This window comes from Myxocyprinus asiaticus, chromosome 40 (genome assembly GCF_019703515.2).
Source record: "Myxocyprinus asiaticus isolate MX2 ecotype Aquarium Trade chromosome 40, UBuf_Myxa_2, whole genome shotgun sequence".
NCBI classification, from domain to species: domain Eukaryota; kingdom Metazoa; phylum Chordata; class Actinopteri; order Cypriniformes; family Catostomidae; genus Myxocyprinus; species Myxocyprinus asiaticus.
This window is the reverse complement of record NC_059383.1, coordinates 38,837,014-38,857,358: the sequence shown is the minus strand read 5'-3', so window position 1 is coordinate 38,857,358 and position 20,345 is coordinate 38,837,014. Positions and strand designations below refer to the sequence as shown.

The 20,345-nt window shown below is 37.4% G+C and overlaps 1 protein-coding gene across 1 annotated transcript; it reads right to left on the bottom strand.

Moving 5' to 3' along the window:
• Positions 1–2,133: 2,133 nt before the first annotated feature.
• On the bottom strand, positions 2,134–20,345 carry si:ch211-241b2.5 (programmed cell death 1 ligand 1). Its single transcript, XM_051680957.1, has 9 exons — positions 20,281–20,345; positions 16,323–16,383; positions 15,848–16,201; positions 12,518–12,796; positions 11,334–11,444; positions 8,442–8,519; positions 5,153–5,206; positions 4,451–4,583; positions 2,134–4,032 (listed from the first exon to the last, which is right to left on the bottom strand). Exons 2-9 carry the CDS (start codon positions 16,375–16,377, stop codon positions 3,555–3,557), a joined length of 1,542 nt encoding a protein of 513 aa, XP_051536917.1. The 5' UTR covers positions 16,378–16,383; positions 20,281–20,345; the 3' UTR covers positions 2,134–3,554.

Sequence of the window (20,345 nt, the reverse complement as noted above, 5' to 3'; positions counted from 1 at the left end):
AAAAATCGTAAAAGTGCTTGTGGAGGTGGGGATGCGGTTGAGCGCCGATTTGTGAATGGAGAGTGAGACTGGGAGATGAGAGCGGTAAGGAGTCCCACCTGTGTGTGTCTCTAACAACTATTTGTGTTTTGCAGTGAGAGCGGAGAGAGATAAAAAGGGGCAGTTCAGACTGAGAGGGGAGAGAGAGAATGACACACGAATTTGGCTGTGTGTGTGTTTGTGTGTGTGTGTGTGAGAGAGAGAGAAAAAATGACATGGATTGTTTAACTGGCTACTGCTTCCTCCTTGTCAAGAGTGTTAAAAACCTTGTTACAGTCCTAAATGTAGACTTTATTTTCTTTATGCAAAATATAACTTCTTAACAAGTTATAACTTCAGTCGTCACTCAGGCAGTGACGACTGAATTTTCTCTTAATCCACATATAGTGTCTCAGAACCAAACTGAACAACTTGTTCTTAATGCCGTAAAATCTCTTTTGGAAACACACACAATTTAGGGGTTATCTTTGTCACTCCCAAAACTTTGCAGTGTGTATTTATTTAGTATTAGTATACAAAGGAAGGAAGCAGAAGGAATAACAAAGAAAGATCCTTTTTATTGTTTAGCTGGGTGGATTATTTTCTGTATAAGGAAATATCAGTGGTTAAGATCTGCGGGGAATCCTTCTATGCCCAAATAGTTCTGTCTTATCTGATCTAGTTTGGTGGCATTATACACTATAAAACTTAAAGTGTTTTGCTAGCTATCCTAAAAATGTGCCTCATGTGCGAACATCTAAATGAACTGGATTTAATCAAGTCGAAATATTCTTTCATATGACTGAATCAATCTGACTACATTAGGTTACACCAACAGAAGTAAATTTAAAGAAATATTCCAGGTTCAATACAAGTTATGCTCAATAGACAGCATTTTTGGCATAATGTTGATTACCACAAAAAAATAAATAAATAAATAAATAAATTAAAAAAAAAAATATATATATATATATATATATATATATATATATATATATATATATATATATTTTTTTTTTTTTTTTGTTTTTTTTTGTTTTTTTTTTGTTTATTTTTTTGTTATATATATATATATATATATATATATATATATATATATATATATATATATATATATAATTTATTTTATTTATTTTTTTGACACCCCTCATTTATTAAAAAATAAATAAGCAAAAACTGGTTACAGTGAGGCACTTACAATGGAAGTTAATGGGGTCAATCTGCAAACATTTAAATACTCACTGTTTCAAAAGTATAGACACAAGATATAAACAATGTGTGTGTAAACATGATTTTAGTGTCATAAAATTACTTGTTAACCTTATCAGGGTAAAGTTATATCCAATATGATAACAAACCCTGTAATACAGGTATTAGATATAACTTTACACAGTAAGGATCGCACAAAAATCATGTTAACACACATAATGTTTGCGTCATGTGCCTATACTTTTGAGACAATGTGCACTTGAATGTTTATGGACTGGCCCCATTGATCACTGTAAGTGCCTCAATGTTACCGCAATTTTTAAATAAACAAAGGGTGTCAAAATAATTTTTGAGGAATTATCCCACAAATGCTGTTAATTGAGCTTAACTTGTATTGAACCTGGAATATTCCTTTAAGAGTCAGATCAGCTCTTTAGTAACATCAACACATTCACTTTTCACAGTTTGTGTATATGATGGGGATTTTTGTAACTTTTGTGTAGCTTTTGCAACTGAAATTCCCATTCCATTATCTGACTGTTTATCTGCTGCTGTTCTTTCAAGCTTTGATCTTTGCTCAAGATGCTTTTCATCTGTTTTTGCATTGTATCATAATAGTTTAAGAAGAGCAACTTTAAGAAGAGCAACTTTAGATAAACTAAATCCAGAAAACTTGTAGGCTTTTTTAAAATTATTATTTTGGCCTCCCTTTGCGGGAAACATGCACTTCCCTATTTTCACTGCCCGTTAAAGTTGAGAGATATTTCTCAGAAATGGAAGTTAATCCTGTTTAGTGTCAAACCATAATGAAAGTGAAACAAACTAGAGTCAGTAGCATTTGAGAATGCAAGAAAAGACATTCTGCAAAACTCTTGCATCCATGAAACCCATAAAATCAGCTGCAAAGCCTTTCAAAAAGATTTTATTTCAAAATAACACTTTCAATATATTGTAACAAGAGAACAAAAGTACAAAATTTTTCACTAGCAATTTTATACAAATCATGACATACTATAAACAAATAAAAATATAAAGTGCAGTCATTACGACAAAGTTTAAAGGTTGACATTTATAAGATGATTTATGTGAAACTTCGTCTAAATGGTTAGTAATGACAATGAGTTGTAAAACCTAACCTACTTTATTCCTGTAACAGCTGAACCGCAGCTATTTATTACTGTCATATAACAAGTGCAGGGTGTAGCAATAATGATTCATTATCAAGCTCTCATTTCTCTTTTCCTCTACTTGGTCTTTGCAACATACAGTTGAATTCATGAATTTGCAAAATGGTTTGATCTACTGCCAGATTATGTTATTTCTCTGCACTGGAAAAATCTTTTTCTTATCATAGTTTGTCTGGTTTTCCAGTAAAAATCTATAAAAATAAGATGAAGTCAGATATTAAGACTTCATCTTGCATTAAGTTTTTCTTAGCTCATTGGCAAGTTGATTTTTCTTGCTTTAAGTATACATGTCACAAAAATGTCATTATGTGCTTAAAATAAGAAAAATATTGCCAATGGGGTGAGAAAAATAAACTTATTTCAAGACATATTATCTAATAACAAGTCTTTTTTTTTTCTCTCCCTTTTTCTCCCCAATTTGGAATGGCCAATTCCCAATGCGCTCTAAGTCCTCGTGGTGGTGTAGTTGACTCGCCTCAATCCGGGTGGCGGAGGATGAATCTCAGTTGCCTCCACGTCTGAGACCGTCAATCTGCGCATCTTATCACGTGGCTTGTTGAGCGCGTTACCGCGGAGACGTAGTGCATGTGGAGGCTTCACGCTATTCTCCGCGGCATCCACACACAACTCACCACGCGCCCCATTGAGAGCGAGAACCACTAATCGCGACCACGAGGAGGTTACCCCATGTGACTCTACCCTCCCTAGCAACCGGGCCAATTTGGTTGCTCAGGAGACCTGGCTGGAGTCACTCAGCACACCCTGGATTTGAACTCGCAGGGGTGAATAACAAGTCTTTAAATCATGCAATTGTGCTTTTCAAGTAAATTTTTCTTGTTTTTAGGATATTTTTACTGGAAAACAAGGCAAGAATACTGATTAAAGAAAAGATTTGAAGTGTAGGGCCTTTCATTCTCATGCTAGAAGTTACCAGAAGACAGGAAATACACTGAATGACAAGAATAATCATTGTTAAACATTCATATGCAGGTAACTTGCTGAATTTGCGCACTGCAGTATAGCAACATTTAAAAAAAAAAAAATAGCAACATTTTATGTATACGCAGTATGTATAAAAAAGTGAAATGTCAGGATCACTGTCTGTGCCAAAATAAAATGCCTCTATTTGCCTCTATAAGTTCATGATCCATACTCTTCCGGTCTCGGAATAAGTTGCAGTACTGTCCTGACTCTGTTCTCCAAGGCTGGACACTCGCCTGTACGAGACGTCACCAAAACCCTACACGTCTGACGCTCTGATAGAAACGTCCTGAGCGTTTCATCCAAGTCTGTATTCCCCTCTCGGTAGCCATCCAGAATTACTAAACAATCCGTTGGTCCCAAAAGCATCTCTTTCAGATCACACTCGTCTAACGGTGTTTCAGGAGTCATGCTTGATTTGACCACTTGGAAAAAATCTCCTTGTGCTTCACTACAGTCCACCAGCACAACCGGTTGGAGTCTGTGAATGTTGAAGGGGTCTGTCGTGATACTCTGAACCCAGCAGGAGGACATTATTTGTGCTACAGTGGTTTTGCCGCTGCCTGGTTCTCCCAGGAGAAGGATAGTTTGCCTCTTATCAGGCAGGATGGAAGCAATGTTCAGGGATTGTCCTTCTCTGGAGTCAAGAAGTAGAAATGACATGGTTTAACATGGAATTCATTGAACAGTCTCGACTGGTGTGTGTTTGATTTATTGTACTGTGTTAATCTATGAGTAAGTTCTCTGTAAATCTACGAGTAATTGTGTTTGTGGTTTTTTTTGCTATATTTTGCAGTTTAGGCCCATACAGTACATATATAAATTATTGCTCTTAAATAATGTTAAATAGCTCAAATTAGCATTTTATCCTCAGAAATCACAATAATAATAATAATAATAATAATAATAATAGCAGTATCTCTACTAGTAACAATATCAGCGCTATCAGCGAAGAAAATAAGTGGTATTGCCTATCTCTAAATTGTATCTAAGACTTCTCTGGGAAAGATCTGTGCATGAATGGGTTAACAAAACCCACACATAAAGGCACTTACTTTGTGTAAAGCGCATGTGGCAGCACATTGGCGCAGTATGACGCAAATCTGCTTTTCATTTGTGTGTTTGTGATGATCTGTGAATATTGTTGTGTTAACACCTCCTTCAGAGCTTCAGGCTTTTCTGAGGTTACTATACAAAGCAAAACCAAAAAAGTGTTACAGAGCAGCAAAATAAAACAGTAAGCATTTTCCACTTGACTAACATTTATGACTAATGCTCATATCAACTGAATTCACAATATGCTGCAGTGATTCAATAACATATGAGACTTCCTGATATGTGCAGGCTAGACACCCTGCAAAAAAGGCCAGCTTACATCAGCATGAGTTTCCATCCAGATTAATGCAAGTTTATACTGGTTTGTGCTGGTCAACATTTCATTCGAGACAAATTATTGTGCACTGTAAAGAAGCATCTGCCTTAGCCTGGGTTAAAATGCCTCGCTCAAGGGCACAACAGTTATAAAGCATTTTAAAGCAGTTTAAACATTAGGTATTATATGTGACACTCCTGTTGTACCCGCTCCGTACGGGACTCGAATCAGTGTCTCCGGCATGGGAGGCGGGTGCGCTAGCGTCAGTCGCTAGTGCCCCTCTTGAGGTCAGGAGAGTGAGGTTTATACACATTGCACAGGTATGGCCACCGTTACATATACATAATAAACACACTTTAAATAAATAAATGAAATGAAACTTTACCTTCTAAAGTTGTCTTACATGTATCTGGTCTATTCTTGTTTTCCGTCAGTAAAGCTGGGAAAAGAAGGAGCCAAAACATTGAATCAGATATGAGAAATATTCTTCAGTAAGTAAAAACCTAAAATGAAAATTCTGTCATTATTTACACACTCTAATGTCATTCCATACAACTTTTCCGCTATATTCCAAGTCTTCTGAAGTCATACTATAGCTTTTTGTGACATACAGTCCAAAATTTAAGGTGGTGTTCTGAAAATCTGTGCTTGGTTATGAGACAAAAAGCTATCATATGATACAGAAGACTTGGAATATAGCGCACAAGTTGAACGGACTAATTTCATGGTGGTTTTATCATTTTTGGAGCTTATCCCTTATGTTGTGTTCCGGTCATTTTGACCCGGACAACTTTTTTATTTTAGGATTTAACTTTTATTTATTTTATTTTTTTTTACTTAATCCAATTGGAATAAAATTCCTTGACTTTGTTCACATATGGTATCTGAAAACACACACACAAAACTGGACCATTTTCTTTCAATTTCTTTGGTTTTATTTCATTTTGTTACATATGTTGTGTTCCCGGTCAAAAATGACCGGCCATTGGAAATGAATGGATTAGACTACAAAATACAGAAATATTAAGTGTTCAGGAGCATCTAATCTTTTTTATGGTTTTACCAACTCTGAATATAATTGTTGTGATAACAAATTTGCAAATGATGAGAACGAAACAGTTCTTATTTGTCAGCAAATTAAAAAGCATTATTTAAGAATCAGTACGATCAACTATATGCATTGTAAAGTCCAGATTCTAAGCTTTTTTTTTCATCCCCTTTTCTCCCAATTTGGAATGGCAAATTCCCACTACTTAGTGGGTCCTCACGGTGGTGTGGTTACTCACCTCAATCTGGGTGGTGGAGGACAAGTCTCAGTTGCCTCCACTTCTGAGACCGTCAGTCCGTGCATCTTATCACGTGACTCGTTGTGCATGACACTGCGGAGACTCACAGCATGTGGAGGCTCATGCTACTCTCCGTGATCCACGCACAACTTACCACGTGCCACATTAAGAGTGAGAACCACTAATCACGACCATGAGGAGGTTACCCAATGTCACTCTACCCTCCCTAGCAACTGGGCCAATTTGGTTGCTTAGGAGACCTGACTGGAGTCACTCAGCACACCCTGGATTCGAACTTGCGACACCAGGGGTGTTAGTCAGGGTCAATACTCGCTGAGATACCCAGGCCCCGCTCAGATTCTAAGCTTTAAAATAACACCTGTTTTGTTCAGATCAAACAAGTGGTTATTAATGTATTATGTAATTATACATAAGTATAATTATGTATAATTATGCAGGGAGTATCCCCCACTGGCTCGGTACAAGCTCACAATTATTCCTTCTATCAAAAAAAAAAAATAAATAAATAAATATATATATATATATATATATATATATATATATATATATATATATATATATATATATATATATATATATATATATTAAATATGTTCAAAAAAGGAGTACAAACATGTCATAATTACTAAAAAAGAAGTTGATAAAAAGACTTGTGATAATATATGCAATATGAGAGCTTTATAAACAATCTTAGTGGGCCGGTCATTTTTGACCGGGAACACAAAATGTGTTAGCACAGAACAAGAGTTGACATACGCCCCCCGGTTACTGCATGCTTTCGCCAAATATTCTACTGTTGTGTTCCACGTAAGAAATAAATTCATGCAGGTTTGCAACAACAGAATTTTAGTTTTGAATAAAATATCCTTTGGTATTTGTGCCACTTATGTGCTGCTGATAATTTAACAATATCTACAGATTAATTCCTTAAGGCTGTACCTTATAATCTCAAATGCTTTTACAGTCACTTTATAGTGAAATCTAAGTCTTTATGAACACTGAGTCAGCACAAATACTTGCTGTGGTGGGATTTGAAGTAATTATGTCAACTGTGTTCCTTGTACACACATGACTGTGTGGCAACACACAGCTCCAATGCCACCATTAAGTTTGCTGATGATACGATGGTGGTAGGTCTGATCACTGACAATGATGAAACAGCCTACAGAGAGGAGGTGCACACTCTGACACACTGGTGTCAGGGGCACAACCTCTCCCTCAATGTCAGCAAGACAAAGAAGCTTGTGGTGGACTTCAGGAGAAGAGACAGAGAACACAGTCCCATCACCACCAATGGAGCACCAGTGGAGAGAGTCAGCAGCTTCAAGTTCCTCGGTGTCCACATCACTGAGGAACTCACATGGTCCGTCCACACTGAAGTTGTTGTGAAGAAGGCTCATCAGCACCTCTTCTTCCTGAGACGGCTGAGGAAGTTTGGAATGAACTGCCACATCCTCACACGGTTCTACACCTGCACTGTGGAGAGCATCCTGACTGGCTGTATCTCCGCCTGGTACGGCAATAGCACCGCCCACAACCGCAAAGCCCTGCAAAGGGTGGTGCGAACTGCTAGACACATCATCGGAGGTGAGCTTCCCTCCCTCCAGGACATATATACCAGGCGGTGTGTGAAAAAAGCTCGGAGGATCATCAGAGACTCCAGTCACCCGAGCCATGGTCTGTTCTCACTGCTACCATCAGGCAGGCGGTATCGCAGCATCAGGACCCGCACCAGCCGACTTCATGACAGCTTCTTCCCCCAAGCAATCAGACTTTTGAACTCTTGATCTCCCACGATCAAAATACATCAGCACTGCACTTTATTACTCTTATATCTCACACCGGACTGTCATAAATTATATTATTATTATATTATATTCTCTCTTAACAACTGACTATCAACCGACAGCCTGAATGTCAATACAGTACAATACTGTACATTCTATATATATATATATATATATATATATATATATATATATATATATATATATATATATATATATATATATATATATATACTTTTTTATATATTTTATTTTTTAATTTTTATTGAATAATGTGTATCTATATAGTAAAAACAAAACAAAAAAACAAAAAAACAAAAAACAAAACAAAAACCGCGTATTGTATACTGTACAGTGTATGTTATTATTTGTATATTGTTGAGTGTAATTATGTGTATAACAGATGTTTAAATTGTGTTGTGTGAATCTGATGTTTATTGTAAATTGGTATATGTCTCATCACTGTCACGACTGCTATGTTGCTCGGAACTGCACCCAAGAATTTCACACACCATTGCACTTGTGTATATGGTTGAGTGACAATAAAGTGATTTGATTTGATTTGATTTGAAATACTCACAGTCAGTGTTTGTAGCAGGTGACAGGTGCAGCAACAGGAAACAACATTTAGACGACTCATTATTTCTTCCTTTCTGATCTGAGAACAGATAGCAACAGAAGTCACGTACAAATGTTTGTGTTTATTTAATGGAATTCACCCTTGGTCAAACCCCAAAAGAGGAAATGAAAGAGCATTTTTTTTTGTTGTTGCATGGTAATCACTTCATCATTGTGTCTTATCATCAGCTGTTGACATAAGAACAGTGATGGGTGGTGCTTTCAAGAGTGGGAAAGAACAGATCAGCACTTATCAATAGCAAAATGTGTACTTTTATTATTTTGGCATCTCTGATGTTGCTCCTAAAAGCTGCTTCTCAAACTATTACTAAGCAGTGAATTTATGTATGAGGTACTTGGGACAAAATGCACTGACTGAAAGCCCAATGTCCAATAATAGTGTAACAATGGTACTTTTAGTAAATCCATAGTAACCACAAAATTAGACATTGCTACTACAGTATTACTATAGTAAAGCATGGTTGACAACATTGGTAACACTTTACAATAAGGTTGCACGTTATATATTAACATTAGGTAATGCATTAATTATCACGAACTAACAAACAATGAACAATATGTTTTTTAAAGCATTTATTAATCTTTATTAATGTTAGTTAATAAAAATACAATTGTTTATTGTAAGTGCATTAACTAATGTTAACATATAACATTTTTCATTTTAACAATGTATTAGTAGCCTATATGTTGAAATTAACATGAACCAAGATTAATAAATGCTGCAAAAGTATTGTTCATGTTAACTAATGTAGTTATCTAATGTTTATTGTAAAGTCTTACCAAAACATTAAATTGAACATACATTTATATACTTAATATACACTAATAAAACTAGAAATCACCCTATTGTATAAAACTGAACTGTAACGTAGTGATAAACAACAGCAATAAACTGAATATTTCTCCTTGAAAAAGAAGGCAAAAGTGAATCATTTATGTGAACTAGTTCATTTACATGAATCATCCGAAAGAACTGACTCTCTAAAATGAATCAGAGTTCCAAACGCTAGAAATAAGGGAATCGTTTATTTTAGCTAGTTCAGATTTACGTCAACTATCCAAAAGAATCAATTTACTTAAATGATTCGGAATTCCCAGTGCTACACGGAACCGTTTTAGCGTGTTGGATTTCCCATGTGACAAATGACGCGTTTTGTGACGCAACGGAGCAACTCGTTGGAAAATGTAGCTTTTTTTACTGTAAAGCGACACTATTGTGTAAATGGCAAAAAACAAACAAACAAACAAAAACAAAAAAAACACAAATAATTTGCAACTACTTTTACTGCAGTTACTCTACAACACAGCTAATGATGCAAAAATTACAAACTTGACCTAAAAAAATAAAATAAAATAATAATAATAATTTTTTTTTTTTTTATTACAAACTTTTTAACTAAAGATGGTCAATAACATGTAGCACATGAATGACAAATATGATATTTACCTAATGTCACCTGACAGAAACTATCTGTTTCCTGCATATTATGAAGATGAAGAAACAGGGAACTCCGTGTTTACAAGCTGTGTACTATCACATGGTGTTGACTCACATGACATCAACAATGCATAGATTTGGTTACGCTTATGACTCTTCAAGGCAACTCAGACATATCTGATTGAGATTTGATCAGACTCACAAACCAGAAAAACACTTAAACTGTCTTTTACAAAACAGTAAAATTTTGCTTGACAACAGAGAACCGGCGCGTTCAAACAGTTCTTTCACATTTTCAGTAATCAGAATTTATGCATTTTTAAACTATTTTCTAAATATACATTTGAAGTCAAAGAATAATCTCTAATATTCTGGGTGGGCCTAGGTCTAATTTGGGTGGGCCCAGGCACACCCCTGCCCACCATTGGTTATGCCACCGTTTGTCACTAATGGACTGTGACGAACAGTAAACATGGAATAGTTTTCAGTGTAAACAATCCTTAGAGTACCATGGTACAGTGACGGCATCAGAAGGTAATACCATGTAATTTGGTTACATTAATTGAAAGAGCATATTCATGAACCATGGTATTGCTAGGGCTTTTCTCAGAACTACACTTTTCTAAATTTATACTCAATGACTTAATCAAATGGGGTCTTGGTGAAGTATTTTAACAATATATCGAATGTTTTATCATATAAAACCTGACAAAAAGTGTGCTTGTGTTATCGTTCTTTCAAATAAATGCAACTTGGTTTGCTATTTTGTTATATAATACTTGTACAATGACATTCAGAAAAAAACATTTCTCCCCAATTTGGAATGCCCAATTCCCAATGCGCTCTAAGTCCTCGTGGTGGCGTAGTGACTTGCCTCAATCCGGGTGGCGGAGGATGAATCTCAGTTGCCTCCACGTCTGAGACCGTCAATCCACGCATCTTATCACGTGGCTTGTTGAGCGCGTTATCGTGGAGACGTAGCGCGTGTGGAGGCTTCACGCTATTCTCCGCGGCATCCACGCACAACTCACCACACGCCCCACCGAGAGCGAGAACCACATTATAGCGACCACGAGGAGGTTACCCCATGTGACTCTACCCTCCCTAGCAACCGGGCCAATTTGGTTGCTTAGGAGACCTGGCTGGAGTCACTCAGCACGCCCTGGATTCAAATTTGCAACTCCAGGGGTGGTAGTCAGCGTCAATACTCACTGAGAGACCCAGGCCCCCCAGACATTTTTAAGTGTGACTTTAGTGACCAGATACTTTTTGGGGCCACTGTATTTCTAAAAAAAAGCATGGTAATTCCATAGTACCTTTTTATGTGAAAAGTGAAAGTACATGTTTTTGTTCACTAAACAAGTGGTGGGATCAATTGAAATATAATTAAATTACCGTTTTTCCTCACGCGCAGGACAAAAGATGTGAGGGCGATGGCCAAAAGCACAACCACCACGGCTCCAATCCATGCATAAGACTGAGAAGAACAGTGACGAGGGATTTCATCTGTCAAAAGAGAAAACGCTGGTGTTAAACAATGCAAACTGTCAACAACTACACAGTTAGTCACCATAAGCACACAATGTGAATAAATTACGCCAAAAATTAAACTCAAAGAGAAGTGAAGCTTCTAATTTGGGTAGAAAAAATCGAATTCTAAATAAGAGTTTTTAAAGTTCAGTTCAAAATTCTGCTGTGCGTGTGTGTGTGTGTGTGTGTGTGTGTGTTTCAAATGACATTTTAAAAGTTTAAATATTTCCAAGTAGCCTCTCTATTAATATGAGCTCAGAAAATTGGAATATATAATAATTATTTAAGAATTACTGCTTTTCAACTGCATGCCAACTACCTATTTGTCGGGTTTCAACGTGGCTCATCCAGTCACATTTCCGAGCTAGAACTCATCTTTATAAATCTATATTAACATTACCATGTTAGTGCAATAAAAGAATTTGTGCAAACTGCAGTACTACTACTACCATAGTGCAATAAACATGGGAATTAGTGTCACTATATCTTTTAAGCAGAATATTTCCACCAACGAGTTAGGTGAACACCGCTGACATTTTCTTCAGAAAAAGTCAAATTAACAGAAAATGAACTGGGGGTGTATTTGTGTAGAACGTCAAGTAATGTGTCTACAGTAATCTATAGATTTGAAAATTCACCCTTGTTTTCCATCATTTACGTCTCATGCGAGGTAGATTTTCCATGACAACAGAGTGATGGATTTTCCCCGAGTGTTGGGGCGTTTTAGATGAAACACAAAGAGAACGACACCCACACACAGACAGATCTATTGCAGATGACTATGTAAGCGATTATTTGTTACTCTATTTTCCAGCAGCTTTCAGGCAAAACAGATTTATAGGGGTGTAAATACAATACCTTCAAAGTTTGAATTTGATATTTCACCCTAAAGCAAGTATGAGCAATGGTAATGGTGATGCATGCTAATTTATTTCCTTTAATGTGCAGACAGTGGCATAAGGAAGTTAAGTTTTAAACAAAGTATGCCCAAAAGTAGCTATAACTTCCAAGCGAATGTCTGGCTAGAGGCTTGTTGGGCATAAACTCACCTGGTAAACTGAAGGTGGCCGTCCGCCTCATTTCACCCTTCATGAGGAAGGCGCAGGTGTAGTTGTTGACCAGGTCTCGTTTCACCCTCAGTTTGCTGATGATGTTGATAAGATCTTCGTCTGTGGAGCGTGTGGTGCTGTTGATTCTGTCTGTGAGGTTTGTGTTTTGGCCATCGCTCCAGATCACCTGAGGCAGCGGGTATCCTTTAGTCTCACAGGAGAGCTCGACTTCATCTCGCCCTGTTTGCCTGACCGTTTTCTTTATTGGAGTGTAAGGAGCTGGAAACATATACACAATAAACATTATTCTAAAGTCATAAGATAGAGTGAAGGTTTTAGAGCGACATATGAAGTGTTCAGGATTGCTTAAAACACAGTGGCTATTGTATGTTCAGAATAGCATACTAACATACTATTTAGTATGTATATTGTGCACAGAATGGAAATTTCCTGTATGCATCGAACTCTAATCATACCCAGATGAAATTACATTTGCCAATATGTGCAGTATACTACCACAGCACACTTCATGGAATGCTAACATTAGGGATGGGATTCGTTAGAATTCGGAATTTAACTATTCTGGCTCCTGAACGGTTCTTTAACTACTTTTGATAGCAAATATTAATGCATTTCATATTGCAATTACTTACCTTTAGCAGCCTGTTAGAAAGTGATGAGATAATTTAAGAGAACAAGTTCTTGCAAAATATTTTGTGGTGTAGATTGAAACAACCGACTCATAAGAGTCATTCTTTTGGGTATCGGACTACACTGGTCGTGCTTTATGTTTCACACTGTATATTCAAAAGAACCTGCTCGTAAGAGTCATTTGTTTGAGAATTGGACAATGTAGTGCTGTATGTTTCATGATGTAGATTCAAAAGAAACAAATCGTTAGAGTCATTCATTGGGAATCGGACTACACAGATCACGCTGTAAGTTTCGTGCTGTAGATTCAAAAGAACCGACTCGTAAGAGTCATTTGTTCGTGAATCAGACTACAGTGGCAGGCGCTGTGTGCTTTGCATTGTGGATACAAAAGAACCGACTCATAGGAGTCATTTGTTAGGAATCAGACTACACTGGTCATGCTGTGTGTTTCATGCTGTACATTCAAAAGAACCGACTCGTAAGAGTCATTTGTTCGGGAATCAGACTAAACTGGTCGTGCTGTGTGTTTCATGCTGTACATTCAAAAGAACCGACTCGTAAGAGTCATTTGTTCGGGAATCAGACTACACTGGTCGTGCTGTGTGTTTCATGCTGTACATTCAAAAGAACCGGCTCATAGGAGTCATTTGTTTAGGAATCAGACTACACTGGTTGTGCTGTGTGTTTCGCTCTGTAGATTCAAAAGAACCGGCTCATAGGAGTCATTTGTTCGGGAATCAGACTACACTGGTCGTGCTGTGTGTTTCGCTCTGTAGATTCAAAAGAACCGGCTCATAGGAGTCATTTGTTCGGGAATCAGACTACACTGGTCGTGCTGTGTGTTTCATGCTGTACATTCAAAAGAACCGACTTGTAAGAGTCATTTGTTCGTGAATCAGACTACAGTGGCAGGCGCTGTGTGCTTTGCATTGTGGATAGAAAAGAACCGACTCATAGGAGTCATTTGTTAGGAATCAGACTACACTGGTCGTGCTGTGTGTTTCATGCTGTACATTCAAAAGAACCGACTCGTAAGAGTCATTTGTTCGTGAATCAGACTACACTGGTCGTGCTGTGTGTTTCATGCTGTACATTCAAAAGAACCGACTCGTAAGAGTCATTTGTTCGGGAATCAGACTACACTGGTCGTGCTGTGTGTTTCATGCTGTACATTCAAAAGAACCGACTCGTAAGAGTCATTTGTTCGTGAATCAGACTACAGTGGCAGGCGCTGTGTGCTTTGCATTGTGGATACAAAAGAACCGACTCATAGGAGTCATTTGTTAGGAATCAGACTACACTGGTCATGCTGTGTGTTTCATGCTGTACATTCAAAAGAACCGACTCGTAAGAGTCATTTGTTCGGGAATCAGACTAAACTGGTCGTGCTGTGTGTTTCATGCTGTACATTCAAAAGAACCGACTCGTAAGAGTCATTTGTTCGTGAATCAGACTACAGTGGCAGGCGCTGTGTGCTTTGCATTGTGGATACAAAAGAACCGACTCATAGGAGTCATTTGTTAGGAATCAGACTACACTGGTCATGCTGTGTGTTTCATGCTGTACATTCAAAAGAACCGACTCGTAAGAGTCATTTGTTCGGGAATCAGACTAAACTGGTCGTGCTGTGTGTTTCATGCTGTACATTCAAAAGAACCGACTCGTAAGAGTCATTTGTTCGTGAATCAGACTACACTGGTCGTGCTGTGTGTTTCATGCTGTACATTCAAAAGAACCGACTCGTAAGAGTCATTTGTTCGGGAATGAGACTACACTGGTCGTGCTGTGTGTTTCATGCTGTACATTCAAAAGAACCGACTCGTAAGAGTCATTTGTTCGTGAATCAGACTACAGTGGCAGGCGCTGTGTGCTTTGCATTGTGGATACAAAAGAACCGACTCATAGGAGTCATTTGTTAGGAATCAGACTACACTGGTCGTGCTGTGTGTTTCATGCTGTACATTCAAAAGAACCGACTCGTAAGAGTCATTTGTTCGGGAATCAGACTACACTGGTCGTGCTGTGTGTTTCATGCTGTACATTCAAAAGAACCGGCTCATAGGAGTCATTTGTTCGGGAATCGGACTACACTGATCACGCTGCATGTTTTAGAATGGAATACTAGCTTACCACTAACTCAAAACAGAACAGTATTTACTGTACACTGCCTATTATTGTTTTAAATAGAGTGTGAAACAGAACACATTTAGCAACAATAAATGTTTCATTAGTAGTATAGTAGTGTTCTACATTTTTGTCAAATTCTATCAGGCTTCCCACCGTTTTTGTCCAATAAAATTCCACATTTTACTCTACATAAGAGCATTATCTAGCTCATGAGATATTTTTACAGCAGCAAAAAAAAAAAGAAAAAAAGAAAGAAACAGAACAAATTACATGAACTATAGACATTCCCATGACTTTTAAGATTTCATCAATTTCCATGACTTTTCCAGGCCTGGAAATCACAACTTTAAAATTCCATGATATTTACAGGTTTTCCACAACAGTGGGAACCCTGTTCCATGCATACTGTGTTCCATGTATGTGTACAGTATATGTGCTGTATACCACAGAAACAATAAAGGTAGAATGAAATTATACAATTATTAACATAACCCATCGGGCTATTGCCCTGCTGCCATCTCAGGTAGTGTGTTTAAAGAAGTGGCGCACCTGTAACATTGAGAGTGACGTGTTTGTAGTCTCCTTCATCCCCGTATTTCACGATACACTGATATGTGCCTGAATCCTTTATCCTGAGTTTCTTCAAGTGCAACACAGCACGGTTTTCATCCAGCAGTTCTTGGATAAGCTGTGCACGCTCTTTGAACGCAGCACTCGTGTAGTTGTGGTTTACTCTACCTCTCTCCAGCCGATACACGTCCACATCGGGATTTGGCTCGACTCGTCGCCATATGACAGAAAGGTCAGAGTCTCTTTTGACTGTGGAGAATCTACACTCTAGTTTGATGTCACTGTGTAGTTCTGCCTTGTACTCTCTCTCCTCTACCTCCACTGTAAACAGGGCTGATGGGAGAAAAGGGGCATGAAAATGAAAATCAATTATGGATTCATATTTTACCATTTAAACAGCAACAACAACATACAACAGAAAAATGCAGATACATGTTATTTACATCAGACATACCTGAAACGGCAGGCCACAGCAGAGCCTGACAGATGAAAACCAGCGTCCCCCTCATTGAACCCTGCAGTTAAACAGACATCCGTCTCACATCACAAAAGAAGCCAAACTGAGTTGGTTATGAAGTGTTGCGTTTGTGTGTCTCTGAATATTTTAGCAGGTCGGCTGATAGTCTGCTGACAGATTCCGCAAACCACAGTGTATCAGCTAAATCACTTCCTGTTTTATGTTTAAACCAATGAAATCTGCATGAATAACAATTACAAAGCATGTTTTCCAGTGTAACACATAGTGTAAGAGTTATCATTAGATATCAGTGTGTGTGTGTGTGTGTGTGTGTGTGTGTGTGTGTGTGTATGTGTGTGGATGATTCAGCAAAGGCATTCGCCTGTGGGGTAAAACACCTATTCATTTGACAGACATTGTTATGAAAATCAACTTACAGTGAAATGCTTCCACAGTTCTTCCTCGGAAACATTCTTATCTTTAACTAAATAAATCCTCTTTGCCTTACTCATGTTACCCATTTCCCACTTACACCAATTTCCAATTTTATAGCCAACACCATAACTGTAAAAAACTGCATAGTTCCCATACTTCAATTTGTGCAATTTTTGTTTATTATTTAATTTTGGATGGCTTTACTACTATATACTAGTAGGCTAATAGTTAGAGATTGAATCCAAAATGTTGACTGGTAGTGTATGTTTTGAAAACAGAAAATATTTAAAATGCTTTTAGTCGTGTGAATATATCTGCCTGGCTGATTAATTGGCTAATATTTTTTTATTACATTTTTATTGGATTAACAGCATGAGTTGATTAAAGGAATATTCCAGGTTCAACACAAGTTCAGCTCCATCGACAGCATTTGTGGCATAATGTTGATTACCACAAAAATACATTTCGACTCGTCCCTCGTTTTCCTAAGTAAAGCAAAAATTGATGTTCCAGACAGGCACTTACAATGGAAGTTAATGGGGCCAATTTTTAGAGGGTTTAAAAGCAGAAATTTGAAACATATAATATTATAAAAGCATTTACATTAAAACTTGTGTATTATTTGAGCTGTAAAGTTGTTTATATCATCACTTTTACAGTCGTTTTATTGTTTGTTGACATTACATCGTCATGGAAACGAAGTTGTAAAATTGTCAAAAACCTTACACAGATGCGGTTAGTAAGTGATTTAACACACATATTGTTTACGCCTTGTGGCTATACTTTTGAAACAGTGAGTATTTTAACATTCAAAAATTGGCCCCCATTCACTTCCATTGTAAGTGCCTCACTGGAACACAGCTTTGTGCTTTATTTATCTCTCCCTTTTTCTCCCCAATTTGGAACGCCCAATTCCCAATGCGCTCTAAGTCCTCGTGGTGGTGTAGTGACTCTTGTCAATCCGGGTGGCGGAGGATGAATCTCAGTTGCCTCCGCGTCTGAGACCGTCAATCCGCGCGTCTTATCACGTGGCTTGTTGAGCACGTTACCGTGGAGACGTAGCGCGTGTGGAGGCTTCGCGCTATTCTCCATGGCATCCACACACAATTCACCACACGCCCCACCGAGAGCGAGAACCACTAATCGCGACCACGAGGAGGTTACCCCATGTGACTCTACCCTCCCTAGCAACCGGGCCAATTTGTTTGCCTAGGAGACCTGGCTGGAGTCACTCAGCACGCCCTGGATTCAAACTCGCGACTCCAGGTGTGGTAGTCAGCGTCTTTACTCGCTGAGCTACCCAGGCCCTGATTTTTGCTTTTTTTTTTTAAAGAAAATGAGGGGCAAGTCATAAATATTTTTTGTGGAAATCAATATTATGCCACAAATGCTGTCGACTGAGCTTAACTTGTATTGAACCCGGAATATTCCTCTAACCTCCTTGTCCTAAGGGGGTAAAATAGTGTCCTTTCAACTTTCTGCGGTTGCATTTCTATATATAAGCATTATATCTGCAAGACTCGGGTTGCTGAGTTTTTGCGATCAAAAATCTCCCAAATCCCCTAGACTTACATTAATGTAATTTTAAATAGGCCAAGACTACTCAAACTCCAGCTGTCAAAATAATGTACAAATTTTAATGTAAACAAGGCACTTTAATCTGCTTGAAATGTATCTCTTTCTCTGTCTATCCATCTGTAAACTTCAAAGGTTTTTTTTTTTTTATTAGTGTTTCCATTTCACACATGGCTTTGTCAAAACAACATCAAAGTTACCAGTCTAGTTTTGAGTGGCACTGACTGCAAAAATGTGCCTTCCCGATAACACGTGCGGATCGTAACACTATCACACATCACATCTTATAAACAGTCATTCTGAAAGGAATGATATTACAATCACTTCACTGTGCTGCTGGGAAGATTTGTTGTGCAATAGTTAAAAATGCATGAGCAGGAAACTAATGACTTTAAACTTGATTTTCCCCAATTACTAAAGTTCATATAACAGTGGGAAAAAATAAAAGACTGAATGAGATGAAATTAAAAAAAAAAACCCTTGTGGTTTAAAGTGAAATAACACCCACATGATTAAATAAACATTCACCCCCCCTAGGGTTATTGACTCACACAGTGGCAGATTAGTGAAAGTAAATTCCACTTATCTCACCTCTTGGGTTTCAACCAACAGATATTTTATCCACAATGCTACCACCGCCACTTTCTATCCAGTTCCAAACCCCTGTGACTTTCTTTCTTCTGTAGAATAGTAATGGAGAGGATCACAGCCTCAGTCACCATTCACTGAATATGTTTTTTTTTTTTTTTTTTTTTTGGTGAACTATCCCTTTAAGAATGCACAGGCAGGTTTATCAGTTCACAAGTCTTAAAGGAATATTCTGGGTTTAAAACAAGTTAAGCTCAAGTGACAGCATTTGTGGCATAATGAGCACCACAGAAATTAATTTCGACTTGTCCCTCCTTTTCTTTAAATAATAAAAAGCAAATATCTGGGTGACAGTGAGGCACTTATAATGGAAGTGAATTGGGCCAATCTGTAAACGTTAGAATACTCACTGTTTAAAGAGGATAGCCACAAGATGTGAACAATATGCAAACTAACATGATTATAGTATAATAAAATTGCTTACTAACTTTTTCTGTTTAAAGGTATATCCAATTTTACAACTTAGTTGCCATGACGACGTAGTGCTGTAACCCCTAAAACCCTAAAGTTACGATTTAAACAACTTAACAGCTCAAAAAATACACAAGTTTTAACAGAGGTATATATGTAAGTGTGTTTATAAAATTATAAGCTTCACATTTCGGCCTTTAAACCCTCCAAAAATTGGCCCCATTGACTTCCATTGTAAGTGTAAGCCCAGTCTTTAGAAACACTATTAGTGTAAGTGTTTAGTTTGACCATTTCTATTAGATCACAATTCCTGTGCTCTAGATTAAAGTGAATTTTCAAAACAATGTCAATGTCAATTATGAAACATATTGTGATAGTACCATGGTAACATTTTGTGGTTTCTAGCAACAATTCAGTCCTATAAAAACTGCAGAAATGCTGATGCAAGAAATTCTTCACATAGTGACATTTCAGTTATAAATGTTAAAAAAACCCATGTGATTTATTTCATTATTCAAATAATCAACAAGCATTTGAATGTGTTACTCCAGGGTTGCACAGCCATAAAGTTTAATGCCACTGTTCTGTATTCAGTACTCTATCACAAAGCCTAATAATCTTAAATCTTCATTTAAAAGAAAAAAATAAATGAGGTGCACATAATAGAAATGCAGTAAAACCACCTTCACACAGGAAGTGTTAATATAGGTTATCATACACTGCAAACAGCAGGCATAGGGTGGTGAATTATAAATAATAAATAAACAGAATAAAAAAATAAATTAACAAGTACATAAATAATTCACAAATCATGATCATCCTTTAATAATCATCATTAGTAAAGATTGGTTTAGTTTGTTTAGCAGTTAGGAAATTGTTAACTTACCAAATGTATTATGAATATGACGCATGAACAGCTGCTCACAGACTCTGAGCGCGTCTGGAGAGGAA